The 22,736-nt window shown below is 50.0% G+C and overlaps 1 protein-coding gene across 32 annotated transcripts in view; it reads right to left on the bottom strand.

Annotated features, from left to right (window-relative positions):
- LOC103676002 overlaps positions 1-22,736 on the bottom strand; it is a 184,400-nt gene that overhangs the window by 156,443 nt on the left and 5,221 nt on the right. For 25 of the 32 annotated variants that reach the window (XR_005832211.1, XR_005832212.1, XR_005832214.1 and 22 more), the window contains exons 2-5: positions 22,062-22,128; positions 21,906-21,971; positions 19,370-19,457; positions 12,139-12,457 (exon numbers count right to left, since the gene is read on the bottom strand). Coding sequence is in view for 27 of the 32 variants with exons in the window: in XM_040621432.1 (XP_040477366.1) it covers positions 12,139-12,457; positions 19,370-19,457; positions 21,906-21,971; positions 22,062-22,128 (540 nt within the window). In the remaining 5 variants the exon portion in view is untranslated. Of the gene's footprint in view, positions 1-891; positions 1,044-3,258; positions 3,573-7,537; positions 9,512-12,138; positions 12,458-19,369; positions 19,458-19,869; positions 20,054-21,905; positions 21,972-22,061; positions 22,129-22,736 lie in introns of those variants that run through there. The other 7 variants (XM_040621421.1, XM_040621420.1, XM_040621423.1 and 4 more) reach the window with 5 other exon arrangements.

Here is a 22,736-nt window from a genome sequence, read left to right as displayed (position 1 = left end):
TCAGTAGACCTCAGGAATAAAGGTCACCCCAAGTCCCCCACCCTCTTTCATGCCTCAAAGCCTCCATCTAGAAGGTCCTTCTCTTCCTTCACCTGGCTCATGCCTTCACAAGCTCAATGTCACCCCTCCGTGAAGCCTCTCCTAACCTACCCAGCCCTGAACTGCCATCAGAATTATCGCCCACCCTTACCATTTGATAGCACTTACCACATTTTGTTGTACTTAGTTCAGTTCCTTTAAAAATCAGACTTTTAGAAGACTGCAGATTGTTCCTAAACAGGAATGATATTGTATGAACCCCAAGCCTGCTTATAGTAGCCGCTCGGCAAACGCTTATTGAATGGACCAGTGAGTGACAAGATAAAATACCTTGATAATTACAAAGTACAGTGGATCTTTGAACAATGCAGGGGTTAGGGGCACTGCCTCCCCTCGAAGATGAAAGTCTGAGTATAATTTTTGACTCCCCCAAATCTTCACTACTAATAGTCTTCTACTGACCGGAAGCCTTACCGATGACACAGTCGATCTACACATATTCCGTGTGTTACATGTGTTATATACTGTATTCTTACAATAAATAAACTAAAGGAAGACAATGTTATTAAGAAAATCATAAGGAAGACAAAATACATTCACAGGACGTTACCATATTTATGGGAAAAAATCCACATATAAGTGGACCCACACAGTTCAAACCTGTGTTGTTCCAGGGTCAACTGTACACTGTGTGATCTCCCAGCATCCCCGCTATGGGAAAGAACAGGTATCATTATCCCCATTTTATAGATGAGAGCAAGGCCACAAGGCTCAGTCTCGTTCACTCTCCCTCAACTAATGTGTGTGGTATGCGAGCTTCCGTCTAGAGCCGAGCTTCTCAAACCGTCATGTGCACACGAATTTCCTGGGGAGGTTGCTCGAATGCAGATTCAGTCTGTCTGGTGTGCAGCCCGAGACTCTGCATTTCTAACAAGCTCCCAGCTGATGCCCGGGCCGCTGCGCGGGAGCCTCACTTGAGTCTCACCCACCCAGCAGCATGGTGGCTGAGAGAAAAAACGAAACAAAAAACCCACTAATAAGCTTGAGTACAGAGCAGGAACTAGAGTCTTCTTTAAAAGCTAAGGAAGGAGAAAGGTTAGAAAGCATTATGCCCATTATACAGCTAGGGAAACCAAGGGTCGGAGAGACTGCATGACTTCTCCAAGGTCTAATCCAACCCTCCCAACCCTCGGAGGCCAGTTCAGTGCTGCCTTGAGTGGCGCCCACTGCACTGCATGCCGGGAAGCTTCAAGGATGGAGGCGCCACATCCCTCCCTCAGTTAGACGACAGGGGAGCCACACGTGCACCGGGAACTGCAACACAAAGTGGACTTGAGAGAAGAGCCAGAAGTCCAGAAGCGGATGAACACACGTGCCAGCCAGATTTTACCCGCAAAACGTGCCACATCTTTGTTTCCTACCCACAGCCCAATTAGACTGCAGATGGGGGTCTTCTTCCATCAACCCAATCCCCTTAAAAGAAAGAAAGGGGAAAAAAAAAAAAAACAGTGGCTTTAGGATTTTTCTTTTAAGCCCTGAACCTCTTCAGTGGAAAGTGCTGCCCTTCCGACCTGTTGATGTAATTGCCATAATTGAAGATTCCAGGCCCCCATGTGGGTGGACAGGGCCCCATTCATCCATCGGGTCAGCGAAGTGTAAACCTGCTGAGTCCTTCAGATGCCCCGGCCCTCAGCCTCCCCCTCTCATCCCCCCTCCAGCCCTGCAGGCTGGGCTCCCCGCGACGCCAGGGCAGCCAGGCCCAGGCTGGTCCCTCTCTGGCTCTGGGAACGGTGCCTAATGAAGGGGTCTGTTCTCATCTCCATGGGGCCCGACTTAAGGCCTCCTGACAGTAATGAGAGCCACACGTGTGGGGGTGGGGGACGGGAAGGCCAGCCCCCCTGCTGTCTTAGCACCCTATTAAACAGCAAGTCACATACACACGCGCGCGCGCGCACGCATGCACGCACGCAGGACATTGCAATTCTGTAGTAATCACCATCGCATCGCATCGCATCTTTAGAGCTCCCGGAGCTGCTCCAATTCCGAAAGAGGAAGGAACCAAAGAGAAGAAATAACTTGCCCAAGGGCATACAGTGACGCAGGACTCAGGTGTCCTGTTGCACCTCGCAGCACAGACTTCCCCTTCGAGGGTGGGGCGCTCTACTGCAGCCCCAGGGGAGCAGAGAGGAGGGAGGAGGGGGAGGAGACAGACTCCCAACTCGACATTCTGGAGCAGCCAGTTTCAGAGGGCTGGCCCGCAGCAGAGCAGAAAGGAGCAGTTAGCTGGGGCTGGGGCTGCTGGCAGCTCCGAGACACCCTTTGATCCTCCGACAAAGGCAACCTCAGAGTGGGACATTCACGGCTGCAGGTGGATCCGTGCCTAATCCCGGTCCTCCTGGTGTGAAAAGGAGCCAGTCTTGGTAGCCCTCTCCTGCGTTCTTTGTGTCCCTGTCTAAGCTCCGCCCCCGCCCCCGCCCCCGCGCGCGCCCGGGCGCGCGCGCGCTCTGCGCTTGATCTCTCTCTCTCTCTCTCTCCCTGCCTCCTCGCCCCCTGGAGCCTGGGAGCACCTGAACACGCCTCTCTGCAACCCATTCCTTCCATCTCCGCACAAGTACAACTTTGCACAGCACCCAGCACGTAGATGGTTCTCAGTAAATATTCATGAGATTTATTTAATAAAAGTCGATGTTTGCTCCAACTCTAAATCATCTTAGTGCATGGTTTTAATCACAGCTTTGCTTAGAGAGGGCCCCCCGAGGTGGGGTACAGCAGAAATGCTCAAAATCATGTGGAACAAACGTCAGACATACTAGCTCATTAATAAAGACAGGGGATGAAAGGGACGGACTACCTCAGCTGTGTCTGACTCCAGCTCCATGGCACGGTAGTGAATCCCAAGAAAAAAGCCAGTAACATCCTGGGTGCTAACAATAGAATCTGGAGACCCAGGGTTCTTCCTGAAGCCCCCTTTCAGCATCTCTACTCCCATATTCCCTCTTTCCACCTCCCAAGCCTCTGGGAACACTAGTTACGGACCAATGGATCCTACTACTTGTATCATGTGACACTCCTGGTCAAAAGCCTTCAATGGCTCCCTATTTCCTCCACGTGAAATCTGCACTGGACCTCCTCAGTCTGGCTCAGTCTTAACTCAGTATCATAATTTTCCTTTGCTCTCCAGAGCACTTTTTCCCTTTTAGTCCAGTCGGTCCCCTTCCCCAGCCCAGACAGTGTAGGACAGAGGGTGAGGTAAAGATACAATTTGGGGCCAGAAGCCCCAGGTGTGACCCCCAGATCCACCATTGGAACTCTCTGAGCCTAGTTTCCCATGGCTAAAACAGGGATGATAATAATATGCACTCATGGGCTTAGTGTGAAGATTAAGGGGTATGTATAATGAGTGTTAAAATACAAACTGTAAAGGGCTAAAGGAATGACAATTGTTCATATCTACTCACGATTATTCCCACTTCCAACACTGTCTTCGATCTCCTGACTTTGCGCTCAGTCACACCCAACTCAGGCCCTGGCACCTGTAGAAAATCATCCCGCTGACTTGAGTTCTTGCTGGAGTCCTAGCGGTTAAGGCCTCCCCCATAAAGTGTCTTCATTTGTTCACTCTGTCTTGCACATGTCAGCCTTAGAACTCCAAGCCTTTGGTTATTTACGTGTATGTCATATCATACAAAAATTTAGGTTGCTTTCAATTAAAAAACAAATACCTGTATAATAGCAAAGCCCAAGAAACAAATGGAGGGAAAAATCCAAAACATCACTGAGGAAAGAAAGGGACAATTATGTTAGACAGCTAGGTTAGCGGACTACTGCAGTTTAGTAAACCTCATTTTCTCTTCTTCACCCTTCTACGGAGGAGGGACTTGACTTATACACCGCAGTCCACAAGGGGAGGGGTGGAGTGGAACTTTCCCGGCTCTCTCCTCCTGGGGAGGCGAGTAGCTAATGAGACTGGTGAGCACCACACGTACCAAGAGGTGGTCACTGAATCGGGGGGCACCATGATGCAGTCCCTGCCTTCTGCGCCTTGGTCTCCTCACAGCAGGACAGACACCTGTTCTCTGCCCCCTTCCAGACTTCAGCCCTTGGCCACCTGCACAGGGACTCACCCCTCGCTGCCCACCACCACCACCAAGCGGGACAGTCGGCATTCTCCTGCTGCTGCCACTCTCCCGGCTTTCTAGAAGCAAGCTCACACTCTTGCCTTGCGGTAATTTAAAGACGTGGACTCAGGCTCTGCTTGGCAGAACAAGCAGGTCCCAAGGTCCAGCGCAGGGAAGAAGTCGGAGGTCCCACCTCACTCCACGATACAAGGGTTAAAAGAGACCCTGCAGTTTTGGAAGCTTCCGTCCTCGTCAATTACACTGATACCTGATGTGCCTTTGGCTTGGGGTCCTTGAGCCTATTTTCAATCTCTCCAAAAGAGGGGAAGAGGTGGTTTCAGAAACCTTTACTTCCCGCAAGCACCAAGGTGAACTCTGAGCTCTTGAGAGCCAAGGTATTATTATTTGATACACAAATGGAAACAAGGCTGAAGTGAAAGAGTTAATATGTCCCGATAGAAGGGACACTGAGTGGCCCAGTGGATGGGGTTCTCAAAGATGTTTAGAAGAAGAATGCAAAAAGCACCTTTTTTGTTTGGTAATGATACCTAAGAAAAGCTAAGGTCATATTTAATTTATAATTCAATGTAACAGAACTAAACTCATGCAAAGCAAACCTATTTCTTTGTGTTGCCTCTATCAGATACAGGGACAGGGTTAAATTCATTCTCATTCATGTGTTTGGCAAGAGACAAATAGCAGATAATTTAGAATTAAACTCGTTTACTCCCACATACTACGGAAATAAAAACAGGCATGACCCTTTGATAAACGATTTGCCAATATTGTTCTGCTAAGGTGCTAAGCTGGAGAAGGTCTGCTTTAGGGTGTGTTAGGCTAGTACATAAAACAGCATGATTCCAATGAGATCTGAAGCCAGTGCACGCACAAGCAAACATGGACGTCTGACCTTGGGAGAGAGGCCCAGAGCTCCACGTATTTATAAATTCATTTGTAACCGAGACCGAGAGTTGACCAAAGGACAGCCTATGACCTCTTTTTGTGAAATTAAAGGATAGGGTCCTATGTGCCATAACCAATTCTGTCTCGAAACATTTGGGAATCTGGGGCACGTGGGTGGCTCAGTGGGTTAAGTGGCTGCCTTTGGCTCAGGTCATGATCCCAGGGTTCTGGGATCAAGCCCCACATCAGGCTCCTTGCTCAACGGGGAGCCTGCTGCTCCCTCTGCCCCTTGCCCCAGCTTGTGCACCCGCGCGCATGTACTCTCTCTCTCTCTCCCGCTCTGTCTCAAATACATAAATAAAATCTTTAAAAAAAAAAAAAAGTTTGGAACTCTGCTTTCTTTTGATTTCTCTCCCTGTCTTTTCTAAGGAAATCCTTCATATAAGGAAGTTGGAAGGCACACGACAATTCCAAGGAGACCACTGGGCTGAACCATTTCTGTACCTGCCTCCCCCCCCTCCGCCGCCCCCACCTGCTTGGGGAGGACGGACACTCCCCTTCCAGGCTCCTTTTGCGCTCCTGTGACAGCTCTTAAGTGTCCAGGTAATTTTCAGCCCATGAGAGCAAGCCCTGCGTCCAGGGGACACTGGTTGATCTCTTCTTCCCCAGAACTTTCTCAGCCCCGTGGACAGACTTCTCCTTAGGCACAAGTCACACTAGCATCACTAACTGTGACATTGTCTTTATTCCCCCAACACATCACACAGTGCATGGCCTATAATGTACGAATTCAGAAAATGTCCAATTAATGAACAAATAAGTGAATGAATGAGTGAGCAAATGCATGAATTTAATGTCACCACAGAACACCTTCAGTGACCTCCAGTTCTTCCAACCCAAACTTGAGGAGACCACAACTTGCTGTCTGAGATCATGCCCCGTTCTCCTGGTCTTGGCAGTCATCTGTCAGAGACACTGACTGGGAAGCCAGCAGTTCCCCAGATACAACCTAAGGGAGGCCCCTGGTCGTCTGCTGAAACCCGGGGAGATGGTTTTCCCCACCAACGATTTGTGGATCAAAGTTACCCACATTATTGCTGCTGTGGTACCCATGCTGGAAAAATGGCACCAGAAACTTCTCTTCCCTGCAGCAAAGCCCCAGTCAGCCAGGTCAGATTTGGGGGAGGGGAAGTGTGGGGGTGAGTGGTGATGGTGTGGTCTTCTCCACACCTACGGGGGCTGGAGATCCAGGTTGGGAGGTTAATGGTGGATTTTGAGCTAAAATGCAATAAGCCTTTCATTCCTTCCGACTCCCATCTTCTGTTCTTGAGGCTGTAAAAAAAGACCCCCTCCCCCTCCAGCAAGACTGCTCTAGGCTTAGTCAGAGCCTTAGGCTGCTGTCATTCACCTGAGCACAGTGACAATAATCAGGTCAGGTGTTCAGAACAGTACGAGGTAGGCGGGGCTTGTCGGAAGGTGTCACTGGCGGCGCCATGAGACCAGCTGGGGCTGTGAGGTCATTTGGCCCAACAGGTAGGCAGTTCTGTTTTCTTAGCCCTGACACCCGATGCCCCACCAGTTATTCAATAACCCAGAGTGAGGTGGGTCCTACGAATTCCTGAATCTCCTTGGGGATGGAGGAGGAGGGGCCGTGCTTGCTTGAGCAAGGGCACCCAGGAGAAGTCAGAGCGGGCAACCAGCCCCCAGGAAGATGCCAGTGAAACAAAACTCAAGAAGAATAGTCAGAAGCGAGTAAAATCACTTCTGCAGAGGGATGAACAGTGATGCTGCAGCCCCCTGAATCCAGACAAGCGTGCCCAGAGGAAAGTGAAACTCAGCCCCAGACCCAGCTCCCATTTGAACTCGCAAGTCAAAGGAAGCAGCCAATTCTCAGCAAATTTGCCTTTAAAAAAAGATGAGGGCTGGGAGTGGAGTTTGGGGTTTGTTGGGGGGGGAGTCATTTGCTTTCTGATTTGTCTATTTTACTATCCAATATATGCACATATATGACCCAATATACGAGGATTTTAGAGCTTTAAATACATGAAGTGTTTTGATGAGAGACTAATTCATGCTTCAAAACAGTAAATTCAAGCCAAACATATGTTCTTGTGAATACTTCATAGAGGTTAAAGGAAAAAGAGGCTGTAGATTTTCCTTTTAAGTGTAACATTGGGGGCAGGGTGATGTATTCGTTCCCTAGGGTTGCCCTCGCAAAGTACCACAGACTGGGGGGCTGAAGACAATAGAAATGTAGGGGCGCCTGGGGGGCTCAGTCGGTTAAGGTTAAGCGTCTGTCTTTGGCTTGGGTCATGATCCCAGGGTCCTGGGATCGAGCCCCAAATCTGGCTCTTTGCTTAGCACGGAGTCTGCTTCTCTCCCTACCTCTGCCTCTGTGCTCTCTTTCGTTCTCTCTCTCTCTGATAAATAAATAAAATCTTTAAAAAAAAACAAGAGAAATGTATTGTCTCACAGTTCTGGGGGCTGAAAGTCTGAGATCAAGGAGTCAGCAGGGCCACATTCCCTCTAAAATCTACAGGGGGGAATCCTGGCTTGCCCCTTGCCTCGCCTCTCGTAGCTTCTGGCGCCTGCTGGCATTCTTTAGCGCCGCTTGGCTTCTGTGTGCGTCACTCCCATCTCTGCCTTCATTGTCACATGACTGTCTTCTCCCTGTGTGTCTTCTTCTCTTCTTGCAAGGACACCACTCACACTGGATTAAGGGCCCACCCTACTCTATCCAGCATGACCTCATCTTAGCTAATTACATCAGCAACCTCCCTTGAACAAACCTCTAACAACCCATATTTTCCAGATAAGGTCACATTCTGAAGTACTGGGGGTTAGGACTTCAACATCTTTTTTAAGGGGACACAGTTTAACCCGTAACAGGGGATGACCCAGAAGAGCCATAACCAACCCAGCTCCTAAAAGGAACACAGAGAGCTCACAGCAGCCACCAAGCTCCAGTCGGTCTTGGGAAGGCCCTTCTCTACAGGGACATCTGTGATTCCTCCCAAAGAGGGGAACAGGCCATTCATTCTTCAGTCCTTTCGGGAGATAGTTTCTAAGCACCTACTCTCTGTCCTACATGTGCCGGCTGTGGGTGAGAGAGGTAAGACGAGGTCCCAGTTATAGGGGAAGCATATGAGTGAGACAGTGTAGTTCTGTAGTCTTTGGCTCAACTGTCCCCAGCCCACCACGTAGCGTGAGCGGTTTGAGGGCCGGGTGCCCTGTCCCAGGCAGCCTTTGCAGCAGGCCCCACATGCTCATAATTATTTGTGGAATTGGCTTTCGAGGAGCCTTTGGAAAGAGAAGAACAAGGATATAAGCAGGGAAGGCAGAACGTGCTACGGGGTAGAGGAGACAAAGTCCAAAAGTCAGGGAGGCCCAAGGGAAGAATCATAAGATTTTCATGTTGGAAAGGATTTTTGAGTCTCTAAGTTGGTGGTTTTCAAACTTAAACACAAAAACCAACGAACTCTTTCCTTGAACAAAATCATATGAGGACGTGGAATGTGTGAGCAAGCAAAGGCCAAACCGTTCTGGTAGAAGTATCAGAGGGCTTACAGGAGCCCCTCGGCCCAGCATCACCTCCAGGTTCAGACCCCGCACTCCCTGGGAGGAAACACCTCCCAAAGCATTGGTTGAAAACCATTAGACTACTGATGGGGAAACTGAGGCCCAGAGAGGGAGCAATGAATACCATCTGCAGGGACATATACCGTGAGTCTACGGCAGAGGCAGGACTAGAACCCGGATTCTTCCCTGACTTGCAGTACAAAGCTTTCTGTTCAACCTCACATCCTTAGCATAGAGTAGAGGAAAAGATGAAGTTTCACACTCTGGTCTCCTTTCCCATCCAGACAGACCCTCTTTTCCTACACCTCCTCCTTGTCCCCACATGGCATACTTCCATGGGGACATAACCAGCACCAGCCCCTGCAGGCAAAAGAAGGGGCTCAATCCCTTTCCAGGTCTCTTCTGGGCCAGTGAGATGCAGCTGCTAGCTCTGTCACCCCGACAAAGCCTGAGAAACCACTTGGGATTCACCTCACTCCCAACACAGTCCGTCTCTCCCTCTGTGGAGGAGCAAAATCAAGGTCCGCAAGACACAAATGGGGAGAGTTCCTTCACAAGTTTGCTCTGAACCCTGCTTCTTCTGTTCCACATAACGGACAGAGACAGAGCGAGTCGGAGAGCGGCATAGACTTCCACAACGATACTCCTACCCAGGTTGGGACCACTTAGAAGTCCGTACCTGAAGAACAACACCTGACGCCCATGTTTCTTAGCACAACCAAGTCAACCCTGGGAGAACCTTCCAACCAAGCAGGATCACCTCATGAGATGTCCTGTCCACGTTTCTGAAGCCACCTTGGCCTCCATCCACTGGAATGACTCTTCAAAGCCTCACTGCAACCTTCGAGGACATTGCCTCCAGAGTCACCTTCCTGCGAGCCAAAGAGAGGCCAGTAGTTTAGAGAATTCTCCAGAGGCAGTGCCTCCAGGAGTCCTGAGTACTGATGAGCTTTGATGTGTGAATGCAAGACCTCTCGGTTCAACTCTTGACGCTGCCACTTACTCCCAAGTGACTTGGGACCAATCTCTTGATTACTTGTGAACCTGTTTGACCTCTGGAAATTGGGGGTTTACTCAACATTTATTCGGCAAACCCTCACTGAGCACCTACTGCGTGCCAGGTGCAGCGTTGAGCTGTGGTGAATTTTGCCCCTCCACTTCACAGGTTGTGGTGAGGAACATACCAGCAGGAATCTGAACATGGCCCGTCAATGGTGGTGTCGTGTGAATGTTGTTTCTACTTTAAGACTCCTATGGAGCGGGAAACACATATTTATTTTTAGTTTTAGTTTTAGTTATTTATTTGTCAGAGAGAGAGCACACAAGCAGGGGGAGTAGCAGGCAGAGGGAGAAGCAGGCTCCCCGCTAAGCAAGGAGCCTAATACGGGACTCGATCGCAGGACCCTGGGATCAGGACCTGAGCCAAAGGCAGATGCTTAACGGACTGAGACACCCAGGCACCCCGAGACATGTATTTCTTTGGCATGTCCTGTACTCTTCTAGACCTCATTCTCTCATCTTATGCCCCAAATATGTGATTGGATCTCATGTTTTTCACGGTTTTCCATCACACCAACTCATTTTGAAGGCTGAGTTGGCACCTGAAAAACCATGATCCATGTAAATGGGCATTCTTCAATTTCCCTTAAAGAACAATGAATGGCAGGGCGCCTGGGTGGCTCAGTCGGTTAAGCATCTGCCTTTACCTCAGGTCATGATCCCAGGGTCCTGGGATCGAGCCCCGCATTGAGCTCCCTGCTCAGCAGGGAGCCTGCTTCTCCCTCTCCCTCTGCTGCTCCCCCTGCTTGTTGCTCTCTCTCTCTCTCTGTCAAATAAATAAATAAATAATCTTAGTAAAAAAAAAAAAAAAAAGAACAGTGAATGGCCTGTACTTTCCCTTACTCACCCCATATCTGCAGCAGAGCCAGGCACATAGTAGATGCTCGATAAATCTGCCTAATGAAAGCATGAACGGGAAATCTTGCCCCCAAAGATGAGACTCAAAGATGAGTAAAATTAGAATAAAGAGGAGGAAACTTTTCCTAGAGTCTATTTTACCCAATAGTCCTTCAAAGGATCAGCATCCTCTCTGATACTCTCCTGACGACCGTGAATGACCCGAGGTTGTACCTTCCCTCCCGTCCGTTTCCTGGCAGGAAGACCCTTCAGACCAGTGGACACGGTGTGTTGTTCAGCACCGAGGGCCACGTCCAGTCTTCTGACATCTTCCTGTTGCACTGTTACACAAAAGGGAGCGGGCGATGCGGGTGTCCCCCGCCACCCTCACGCTAACAGCCGGGGCCAAGTGGAATATTTTCATTCAGCCTTTCTCCCCCTTCCTTTTTTCTTTTAAGCTTCTTCTAGTGATAAAAGCTGAAGAAAATTGAAATTGGCAACTCTGTGGTCTTCGCTCAATAGGAAAAGTACTAGAGATCATGTGAACCACACTTTTGCAAACTTAGAAAAAAATCTAATCTTGCCTCAATAAAAATGACATCATGTCACTGTAAGCGGCGGGGGGTGGGGGTGGGGGAAGGCTTGAAGGTTGCTGGCAGTGGCCCAGCTGAGTTCAGGGGTTCTGCTGGCTGCGCTGAATTCCCACGGGAAAGGTGGCCAAGAGCGCTGCCTCTCAGGTGAGCTTCTGAGGAACAGGAGGAGTGGGGAGGAATGAGAAAGCCCCCCGAAACCTCACTGTCATTGCTGTAATCCCAGCGCAGGGGCTGGCTCCCCCCCCACCCCCCAACTGCCTTTCTTCCCAATGTAGCTTTGGGCGGCGCTCCTCCCTCTGGCTGGCTGACACTGCTGGAGGGACTAGCTCAATGACAGCAGACCTCCCTGTGAGGGCACCACCCCAGAGCCAGAGGGCAGTGCCAAATGTCCCAATCCCACTCCGGTGGCGTGGGGTCTTCGCAAACGTACCCTTAGGGGGCCTGAGCCAAAGACAATAATAGAAATGGCAGGTTAGCTGACCCTGCTGCATGGAAGCCTCCTTAGCCCTGGAAAGGACATGGCTGGGGGCTGGGTTTCACGGTGCCTCAGTTTACCTTCAAGTGGTCATCACTTTCTGCTACCAGCCATTGACTGTGCATGAGCCGGCCCCGGACTGGTATATAAGGGATAAGTAAGAGTGGCTGCCCTCGAGACAGGGCTTGGGGCCGGGGGCCACAGATGGAAGGGCGACTTTTCGGGATCTACCCTTTGGTACTGCTTGAAATTTTTAACCATGTGCATATTTTAAAGTTAAATCGATCACTAGATAAAGAGAAATCCAAGAGCAGCAAATGAACCCTCGGTGACGTCTACCTCTCCCTGCACCCCTCACCTGACTTCTCAAACTATTTTTTTACAGCACCCCTCTACGGGTACGGCATAGCCCAACGAGAGCAAATCTGGAATTTCCATTTGACTTGAAGAGTTAGGCAGAGGGAGAGTCAGAAACGTTATTTTTATATTAAAGGAAATAAGAACATATGTGGAGTATAACGCAAAATGTACTTACGTGATTAAGAGGAAACATAATCGCTTCATTCTTAAGGTATGCCAGACACCAACAGACCAGCTGACAGGCCGCTGAGGCACGTGGGGCCGGTCCTGGTGTCTAAGGGGCCCTGAGACTCCACGTGCATCTGTGGTGTGTCTCCAGGGGCTGCACATGTGAAGCGGATCTGGTGAGTGTCCCCCACCGAGGGGCAGGTGTTCCGAGAGCGGGGCTGGAGGGCGGCCTCCTCGGAGGATGGGAAGGATCTGGAGAAGATGGGAGGCGGTGGGTGGACCAGAGGAGAAGCTTGGCCCCGGGGCAGGGAGAGGCCTGCTGTGCGCTGCGGAGAGACAGAAGTTGGACCCAGGTGACAGAAGGCTCCCAGCAGAGGCCGCGGTGCCTGGAGTAAATGTAGCCAGCCAGCGCTCCTCGGACATGGGCCTGAAGCCCCACTTCAAGGCCGGGGAGGAAGGATCTGCCCCTGGGGGTTCTGGAGGCAGGCCGAAGCTGCTGGCCACGAGGAAGCCCCATCCTGGCAGTGGTAGCTCTCTCTTCACAATACACCCGCAGTGCGACCGCCTTCTGGTTGAATGCTAGGGCTCCTACCTGTGCTCTCCTTGCCTCCGCCCTTGCCCACCACAGAGCAGCCAACGTGATCTTTTAGTAACATGAAGTATAGTCTGCGACCCCTCTGCTCAAAACCTTGGCCTGGCTCCGGCCTCCGTCAGAGCCACAGCCCCAAGCCCGCAGCATCTAGTCCGTCACTCCCTGCTTCCTCCTCCCCTCTCTCCCCTTGGCATTTTGCTCACTTCGCACCAGCCAGGCTGGTCTCCTGACTTTCCTATGGCCCATCGAGAGGCGTGGTCCTGACTCAGAGCCTTTGCATCTGCAGTTTCTCCTCCTTAGAAAGCTTCCCCCCAGATATTCACACGCTGGTTCCCTCCCCAGCTTCGAGACTTCCCTCAGAGGTCTACCCTGACCATGCAATTCAAACCCACCGCTCCCTGCACTTCCCCTCTCCCTTCCCCTACTTGATTGTTCTCTACAGTACTTGTCACTTACTAATACACTGCCCACCCCACTCAATTTATGTTGCTTGTCTATCCTCCCTTCTAAGATGTAGGCTCCAAAAGACTATGGATTCCTTATTTCTGTTTTATCACACGTAACCTCATGCAATCCCTCCTGAAAGAGAGTTCTAATTGATAAATGTAAAAAGAGTGAAGGAGATCAAAAATCACTATTAGATGACTACAGCAGTAATTGCCACAGGCAAGATCCTTGGATAGATTCAAAATTTGGTGGGCAGAACTGTTAGCAGAAACAGCATATCTGCAGAATCTTGAAGTATTCCCGCCCCCAAAAAACATTTAGGGAAAAGGAAGGGGGAAAGCGTCACATGACAGTGGACAACCCTGGCAGAAATTGTCCTCCCCTCATAATCATGTTAACAGCAGCAGTGAAACACAGCAGCATCATGTCACCCCTGCTCCTGCCGCCCTGGGAGGGACATACGGCCTCTGACACGTGCTCGCCAGAAGCCCAGCTCCCCGACATAATCACGAGGACACATCACACAGACCCCAGGAGGCCATGCTATAAAAACAACTGGTCAGTACTCCTAAAAGCATCATGAAAACGAGGAAAGACTTCGGAACTGTCACAGAGAGAAGGAGACTGAGGACACCAGACAACTCAATCCACCTGGAATCCTGGATGCGCTCCCGGAAAAGGAGTAAAAAAAAAAAAAAACCTAATAGAAAAAAATAATGAAATCGGAAAGAAGTCTGTAGTTTAGAGCCCTGGACCAAGATTCTTTGCTCAGTGCTGATGACTGCTCTATGATTAAGGAGGACGATGAACGGAGGGGAAATTGGTGAAAGGGTAGGAGAACTCCCTCACTATTGTTGCAACTTTTCTGTAAGTCTAAAATTATCTCAAAAAAAAAAAATTTAAAGGGCCATAAAAGCAAATGTAGCAATCTTTTTTTCACTCAACTCTAGGGTTCAGGGCAGAAAGCATGGAAAATAAGTCTAGGACCTATTGTTGCAAGTGGGACTGTGGAAGAATTCGTTTCAGGTGACAAACCAGGTGTCATCTAGGGGCTCCTCCTTAGCCGCCCTGGTCTGCTCTGTCACCTAGGCCTATCAGGTCTCTCCATGTCTTGAATCCACCCTCTCTGGGAAACAGTGCCCCTAAAGACCCGTCCAGAAACTCCCTTATAAACGACTGACATGCAGGGACCAGACAGGCAGGGAGACAAGGGGTGCGTGTGACCTGGAAAACAAGGGGAAACCTTGCCTCAATCCTATCGGCAAGTGAAAGGAAAAATCTATAAAACTCAAATGCCTCATCTTGGTCATTCGACATGGTCTTTATTCTGTGAGAGAAAGCGGTGGGCCCCACACAGGGTATCAAAGACTAAGATCCCCTGTTATCTCCAGCTTTTGCTCAAAGAATTCAACATATTTGGGTGGTTTTTTTTTTTTTTTCAATCTCCCCCTTTCGTTTATTGTCTCAGGGTAAACACTTGTGATTCATAAATGCCTCAAGAGTGAATCAGTATTCTCCTGTTCAAACCAGCAGAGGCCACATCAAACAATAGCCCAAAAGGTATTATTAATCATTAAATAGGCACATAGGAGAACACGCAGGCAAGGGACCCAGTTTTCTTTTCTCTCTTGTCTTTTTTTAAGAAAATAACAAAGAGCAAACCTTGACTTTGACCTATTCAGGAAAAAAAAAAAGTGTTTTGGGGGTTATTTTTGTTGTTTTTTTCCATAAAAGACTTAGTCAAATATAAGACGAAAAGGGCAAGTATTTCAGGTGGGGAAAAAGCTCTTTCCTTTGGGATCTTCCTCCTGCCATTAAACAAGGGCCTGGATTTCAAATTATAGCACTTGCTTTCTTTGCATTCACATGCCCAAGAGAAACGGATGTTGTCAGCCATGCTTGGCAGGCTCAGGAGTCGCTGGTGGTATCGCTACGCAAACGTACAGCCTGATGCAGACCGGAAGGTGGGGAGGCCCAAAGCATGTCTGCTCTATGCAAGAGGAGACCAAGTCCTGTCAACCATACCTTAAGCAACGGTCCAACCATTACGGGGCCTCCCTCAGACCCACCCTTCTCCTAGATACACTGAATAAGGTCCTCTAGGCGCCACAGTGGGGTTCCTCCCTTCAGGGAAGAGGCATCAACGGCATCACCTTCCAGAGACTTAGAAGTGCTACGACATCAGTGACTAAAAATAATATTCCTTCTTAGGAAGTATCTCTGATAAAAAGACAGCTGACTACCCAGAGGGACAACGTAGCACAGGCCACAGAACTAGGATGGCCACGAGTCCCAAGTTATGTCTGATGTCCTGACGTAACCTGAACGGCACTACCTTTCCCTCTCAGAAGTGACCGAGTCGGGACCATAAGCTCTACGGTCCTCTGCAAGAACCTGCCGGGGCAGGAAAGGCCTCAGACGCTCATCTTTCCACCAGTCGTATGTCATGTGAGTGTGACCGGCTCCAGCGAGGGCCTGCCCACGTTTGCTCCCCTGCCTTAAGGGTCCCTCTGCAGCTCCCTGCGGGGCCGGGCCATCCCACACATCCTGTGCGCCAGGCCCACACCGATGCCCTTGCCTGCACCCAGAATTCTCCCTTCTGCGGGCCTGAGGCTCGGTTCAATTATTCAAAGCAGGGCTACCCAAAGGGCTACTGGTGTGGTAGGGACCGTCTTCTCTGGAAAAGGAGAAGGAGACAGATAATATTTTTTTTGAGAGAGAGTGAGAGTGCATGTGTATGCACGAGAGCAACAGGTGGACGGAGGGGCAGAGGGAGAGAGAGAATCCCAAGCAGGCCCCACGCCCAGCATGGAGCCCAACATTGGGCTGGATCCCACGACCCTGAGATCATGACCCGAGTGGAAATCAAGAGTCGGATGCTCAACCGACTGAGCCACCCGGGCGTCCCGGAGCCAGATAAGTTTTTAGGTTCCTCCTGGTCCCCCAGCCTGTGACTCATAAAAGACTGGCTGAAGCCTTGGCTTTGCCAAATATTTGTGGACCAATTTACCACAGTGGTTGCCCATCCATTTCTTAGAAAGCATTAACTAACATCTTATGATTTTCTTTCTGATCAACGAGGCTACCTATCTTACACGCTGGCGATACACAGAGAGCACTGAGAGAAGCACCTCAAACTTACATTGTATTGGTAACGTGCCAGGCCCCATTCTAAGCACTCTATATATCAGTCCCCACAGCAATCCTATAAGCACTAGGACTATCTCCCTCCCATTGAACAGGGAGGGAAATCGAGGTATGGAAGAGTTAGGTCACATAGCTAGAAAACGAACAAGCTGGAACATGAACCGAGGCAGTGTGGCTCCGTCCTCGTTGCCTTTTAGCCACACTACTATAGTTTTCCCTGAACGTATCTAGAGATACGTATGCAACATTCCTAACAGAAATAATCACCAGGTCAGTCCAATCTCAGCTGTAAAACACTCGAAGTTCCTATTTAAATATGAGGCCATTTCACCTCAACTTTACAGGCCCCTTTATCAATATCATCAGCATCATAAAGCAACAGGTGTGTTGGGGTGCTCTATAAAAACTGGTGTTTTTGTGTGCTGTATTTACACATATTAAACCCAGCGTGTCTGCACACGATTACGCCGTCCCTCTTGGTTACACAGAATCTTCTGCGAGGGGCTGGCATGAGCAGAGCGTGAGGGCCAGCGAAGAGGTCAGCAGGGGTCCTTCCTCGGACCGTTTGAGGGCTCCTGCTCCACCTGGGAGACGGCCCACCAGGCTCTCCTTTCCCAGGTGACCTCCTTCTCAATTTCTTTCCCAGTTTTCCAGAAGGAACAGTGATCTCCCCACCAGCCTTTTCCCCCTTCCCATCTGCTGCCCAGCGGTGGACCCTGGCTGCCCGAATCTTACTGATTAACTATGCATCGATTTGGCAGACCGCGATTACAGTAGAACGGTTTGGGAGCTCAGTATCTCACTTCTTCCCACGCACCTTACCCTGGGAATGGCTTTGTACTTTCGTATTGCCATGTGGTGGTGTGCCTTTAATAACCATCAATAAAGATAGGCCTGGGAAAATACGGACAGCCACAGACTCCTCTAAATTCACCTGATTGCAACAGAGTAGAGCTGTCTGCAGGGGACAGCTCAGCTGGCCAGAGGGGGTCACCAGGAGCGGTCAAAGTAAACGCACCTCTTAGATTCCACAACCAAGGAAAATTCGGAAAAACACACTGACCCTCTGAGGGTTTCACCCAATTGCCAATAAAACCTATTGCCTTAAGTCAAAGTTCATTCATGCATTTATTCTCCAAAGATTTGGGGGTGCCAGACACCATAAGGAGTTTCAGAGCTTTTGTTTTGTTTTGTTTTATCAGAGAAGCAATAGAAATGAAGAACGTGGGAGGCAAAGGGGAAATTTTTCTAATAAAAAACCTCACCACTCTGCACAGATGACCAGCATTCAAATAGCAACAGGGATGGAAGTTCTGTCAGAAGAGGCATCTAGTTCTGCCTTACACATAGTAGGTGCTCAAAAATCGTCACAGAACTGAAGTCAGTGAAACAGGCAAGTGGAAATTGGACAGTTTCAATCCTTGACTGAGTTACCTCACCACCATCAACACAGGTTCTCTCGGTCCACAGAAAACAAGCTGGGACTCTACCCTTCTGTTCAGGTAATGAGAAGGCCTAGACACCGAGTCTAGGCCTGTCCAAGTGCCAGGACTTTTGAGGGCAGGCGAAGACGGTGAATCGCCACCCAGGACAAGGTGATCAAACACTTGAACGTGAGTGCTGGGTCCCTTGATGGCTATGGAAGACTAGAGAGAGAAAGGCCACAGCTGGGTACGTGCCGGATATACGCACAGCTTGGCAACCTCCTCCAGGAGCCGGCCATGCTCTGGGACTTTATCAAGAGACTTCCATCACGCAGGCAAGCCTGCTACACGCCAGCGTGTTACCACAGAGCTCGCCCTCCCTGGCCCCTGTCGGATGTCAGTCAAGGTTGCCCTGTGGACGTCCAACCCTGCAAAAGCAGAGGTTCCCTTTCCTTATCTCACAGAACGCCTCACGCAGAGTGGGGCTGAGGGGATCCCCAAGGCACTGCATGATGTTGGCAAATGCCCACAGTGGTCAGGGAGCTGGGGTTGAACACGTGGTCCTTGGTCCTTTCCCTGGCACTGCGAGGATCCGAGGGGCTTGCCTCCCCCATTGTTCTGGCCCACACAGGTATCTCCTCGCCAAGGCCGTGACCCTCAGACTAACCACGGAGCAGGATGCAGTCACCCTGTGCCCACCCCCCATTCCCTGCCATCACCCCAAACACTCCCGCCACCTTTTCCAGTCTGTGGGAGTTTATGTTATGCCTACAGCAATACAAACAGCACGGAACAAACTAACAAGTGAGGAGAGGTAATGCAGGTGCTAGAGTTTATAAGGGCCCCTCACTCATAGCCCCTGTCTCCCTCTGGGAAGCACTGGCTGCTGAACTAAGCCTCAGTCCAGGGGAGACTATGGCCATTGCCTTTTCTGTATCCTTTCCAGAACCCGCTTGGTCATCTTCTTGCTAAGTGGGATTCCTTCCCCTCTCTTCTTCTCCCCCACCTGGCTTCCCATCACAAGAAAGGACACTTCCTCCTTGCTTCCCCCCCACACACACTCCCAAGGATGTGTCCTCTGGATTACCAATATCCTATACCAAGTTGACAGACATCTCTCTTCTCCCCTCTTTCCATTTTTCTGGAAACACTATTTTTGCCCATGGCTGAGAAAGAAAAGTTGATTCTCCCCTGGCTGCGAAGCTCCCTGCCCTGCCTTGTCTCTCTAGGCACCATTTTCCAGAAAGCTTACCTATCCTTTATCCTGTGCCCCCCGTAGCCCATGGCCTAGCCAAATGCCTCCTGCACTGACCACTTGAATTTTCTCTCCCTCCCTGAGCCTCCACCAAAATCCTTCTAGATCATAAAACCATATATGAAGACAAAATGCTGTCACGGGCTAGAAAGTGCCCTGTCATCTGTCAAGTACTACCAGGCAGGGGACAGTTACCGCCAACTCTGTGGACGAGACCCGAAGGCCCCAACCGTGCTGGAGACCACCACAGTCTTAAGCCGTGGCCGTGGCAGCTGCCTAAACCATCTTCTCTTATTCCCTAAGCCTGAAAAATCTATATTTCACATGCACATGCCATCTATCAACCACTCGGAAAATCCATTAGATTTCTCACCTCTCCCTCTGCTACTCGTGACATCAGCCAGCAGTTCAATGTCTTTGTGCTCCAACATCATCACATCTTCTCTGGTCCCGATAAAAGCCTAGAATTGACGAAGCACAGATTCAAGGGCCTGGACATATTCTCTCTCCGCCCCCCTCTCTTCCTTTCAGAGCACAAATAAGGGAAACAGGCTGGCAATTAGAAGAAACGAGGGATGGTATGTGGCTTGGCTTGCTTGTGTGACTGAGAGACAGGCTGACCTATTCTGTGCGGCCCCTGCAAGGGGCTTCCTACCTCTTGGAACTCAGAAATCAAGATCGTTTCTTTTCCAGAGGTTATAGGGTGATGGGCAAATCCAGGAGAAAATCACAGCGCAGCAAAGCCTGGAATTTCCCCATGCTCTGCGCTGGGCATGGTCTGTCACATGACCAAAATCACTCACCAGAAGGTAGCTCGGGCTCGCAATGGAGAATCTATCTTTGGTGGCAATGTTAGCCACTTATAAATGATACCTCAAAATGTGTTTGGAGCAACATGGTGAGGCGGGTTTCTGGACTGGTGAGCAGAAAATCTAAGCCTAATTCTGGCTTTGCTATTTCCTCTTGGAGAGGCTGCTGAACCTTGGGCAAGTCACTTCTCTTGGGCTCAATTATACCACCTCTTCGGTCTCTTCCCCTGGGTCCCCTGACCCTTTTCCTGTAAGAGGAGAAATGATGTGAGGATACCAATGATGGAGATTTTAATTTAAAAATGTTGCAACATTCATGCCATATCACTTTCAGGCCCTAAGTTTTATCCTAATGGTTTTCCTGGCCAGCTGAGGGGGTTTTTTTATTTTATTTTTTTTGATTTTTCAAGCAATTTGATCTGATGTCACAATTTGAGCGGTCATCAGCAAGCCAAACAAATGCATGGCCTGGGTTGAAAGGGGCTAGGCTTCACCCCCACCTTCTTGAGACTTCCAAAGCCCCCCCCCCCACCCGGCACTGGCCCTGGTGAAGTTTTGAGCCTTTCACACAGAGGGGTGCCAAGTTAGTGACCCTGTACTCCCTAGGGAATGCCCTCCTCATCCCTGGGCTTGCAGGTTTGCCTCACTGCAGCCCTGTTCAGAGGGTAAAGGTCAGCTAAAAGCAAGTTTAGAGCCTTCCCACCACACCGCTGCCGCTGCTGTGACTGGGCCCAGTGTGGGAGGTAAGCCATTCCAGAGCACCCTGCCCACCCCTTTGGAAAAGGCTTTCTTGGCAACCATCCTTTTTCAGGGCCCATCAGAAAAGTGCACATTCCCCTGGTCTCACTGGCTTGGTCAAGTTTTCCAAGGGGGGTGGGGAGTGGGGCGCAGAAAGCATTACAGGCTGCTATTAGCCAATGCCAAAAGCTTCTGTTTTCCACCTCCACCCCATTTGCACGTCGAGGTCCTCACTTGGCTAGAAACCGACCAGGCAGTTTTGTTCAGAAGGAGCAACTTATTTTTATCGAAGATGGAATGCAGAGTTGCAGTTGTTTCTAATGCCTCTTCATGGCAACCGGGCCTCTTGTTCCAAGCATTCCTGAATCCTCTCCTCTTGATAAACACTTGGCTTTCTTGCCTAGCCCTTTCTCCATCCAAAAACTGGGTGCAGAGCGGCTCAAGTGCCTCAGAACGTAAAACAAAAAAAAGTTCTGGAAATTCAAAGTACTTTTATTAATGTGTCTATTTTAAATCCAGGCTTTGGTGGTGAGCACAGCCCTGTAAACCCCACCCTGAATTTCCCAGGGACCACAGCACTGTGGTGTGGTGGGAAGAGCTCCAAGCTGGCTGCGGGCTCGCACTCTGGCCCTAGGTTGCTGTAGGCCCTGAAGCCAGTTCCTTGCCCCCTCTGGGGCTTGGAGTACACCCTTGTAAGTGGAGATGGCCTAGATCAGTTTCCTCCACCTTTCTGGGTCCCAAGAAGCTTTGAAATTCTGCTGAAAGCTATGGACCCTCCTCTTACGAAAAAAAAGATGCATTCATTGATTCATTCATTCATTCAAAAAGTGTGTATTAAGCTACTGCCAAATATGCATGTAGACTTAATTTTGAATTCCATTTCAGGCATTTTTCAGGTTCCCCGGAAGAGGGGGCGGGGGCGGGCATTCGTCCGTGAACCTTAAGGTAAGAAATCCCGGTTGTGAATTCCGCCATCATGAGCATATATGGGCTCTCATCTAGAAGGACCACAATCATGATTCTAGCGAGGGGTCCTACAACTACCGGTCAGCCGGGTGCCGGAAAATGCAGGCAGGGACGCCGTCAGCCTGCAGGTGACCTCCGGGTCCCCGCCCCTTCCCACCAGGCTCACCGGCCGCACACACGCGTGCACCGCCCCACCGTCGGCGGCAACGTGCTGTTTCTGGGCACTCGGACTGCGGGGAGCTGCCTGCACAGACAACAAACATCTCTTCTATCCCGGGCTTTATTTTTCTCACGGTCTCTGAAAAGGCTGCGATCAGGTGATATGTGTGGGACTGCTCCCTGTACAGGTGCGGAGCAGGCACTGGGGGAGGAGAAATCCGCCCCGTGTGTACTTACTCGAGGCTCTTTCAATAGCTCTCCCAGGATAGGTCTTGGCAGGGCAGCTCCCGGGGCTCTGGCAGGCTGCAGGGAATCCGAGTGTGAGAAAGTCAGTCAAGCGGAGGAAAACGGGGGGGGGGGGGGGGGGGAGCTTCAAGTCCTCAGGCAAAATACCTTTTTTCTTCTCTCACTCTCGGTCTTTTCTGCCGCTTTAAACCAAACCCACAAACCATTCGGATACCTAGGGACAAAGGGGAGTCTCACTAAAGGTGCAGTTATTTGTTTTATGGTTTAAAGCAAACAGGTGATGTCAGAAGACAGAAAATCACCGCTCGTGGGCCAGAGAGGGGGACGGGGATAAACAGAGCAGCCCCTGGCCCTACTTCTCTGGCATGATACAGTGGGAAAGGGTCCCTGTGTTCTGCTGGTCTCACAGTGGGATCAAAGAAGTGACCTCTGTTGATGAACAGGGTTCAGTTTTCCCTTTGCTTTCAGGGTGGGGGGAGGACTGAAAAATAAAGGCCGTTCTATCTACGGGGAGGCTTCCAATGCCACCTTCCTTGAGGGTAGGATCTTCGTTCCCCATTTGAGAAGGGGTGGAAAGAGTGTCAGCTTGGTCCTATTTTCACTGCCCAGGATAAGTAAGGATACTGAAAAATAGTGTATAAGGATATTTGCAAAGAAATTTTCTTCTTGAATGATTAGGGTGGAGGGCCAGAGATTTCATGGGTTCGGGGTTTTTTTGTTTCTCTTCCGCCCAGAGACAAATTCGTGGCAAATTTCTGGTTACTTGACTGACCCTTCTGTCTCTCAAAAAATGTGTGTGTGTGTGTGTGTGTGTGTGTGTGT

This window comes from Ursus maritimus, unplaced genomic scaffold (assembly GCF_017311325.1).
Source record: "Ursus maritimus isolate PB19 unplaced genomic scaffold, ASM1731132v1 scaffold_4, whole genome shotgun sequence".
NCBI classification, from domain to species: domain Eukaryota; kingdom Metazoa; phylum Chordata; class Mammalia; order Carnivora; family Ursidae; genus Ursus; species Ursus maritimus.
The sequence above is the reverse complement of the archived record's forward strand: the minus strand, read 5'-3'. Positions and strand labels throughout refer to the sequence as shown.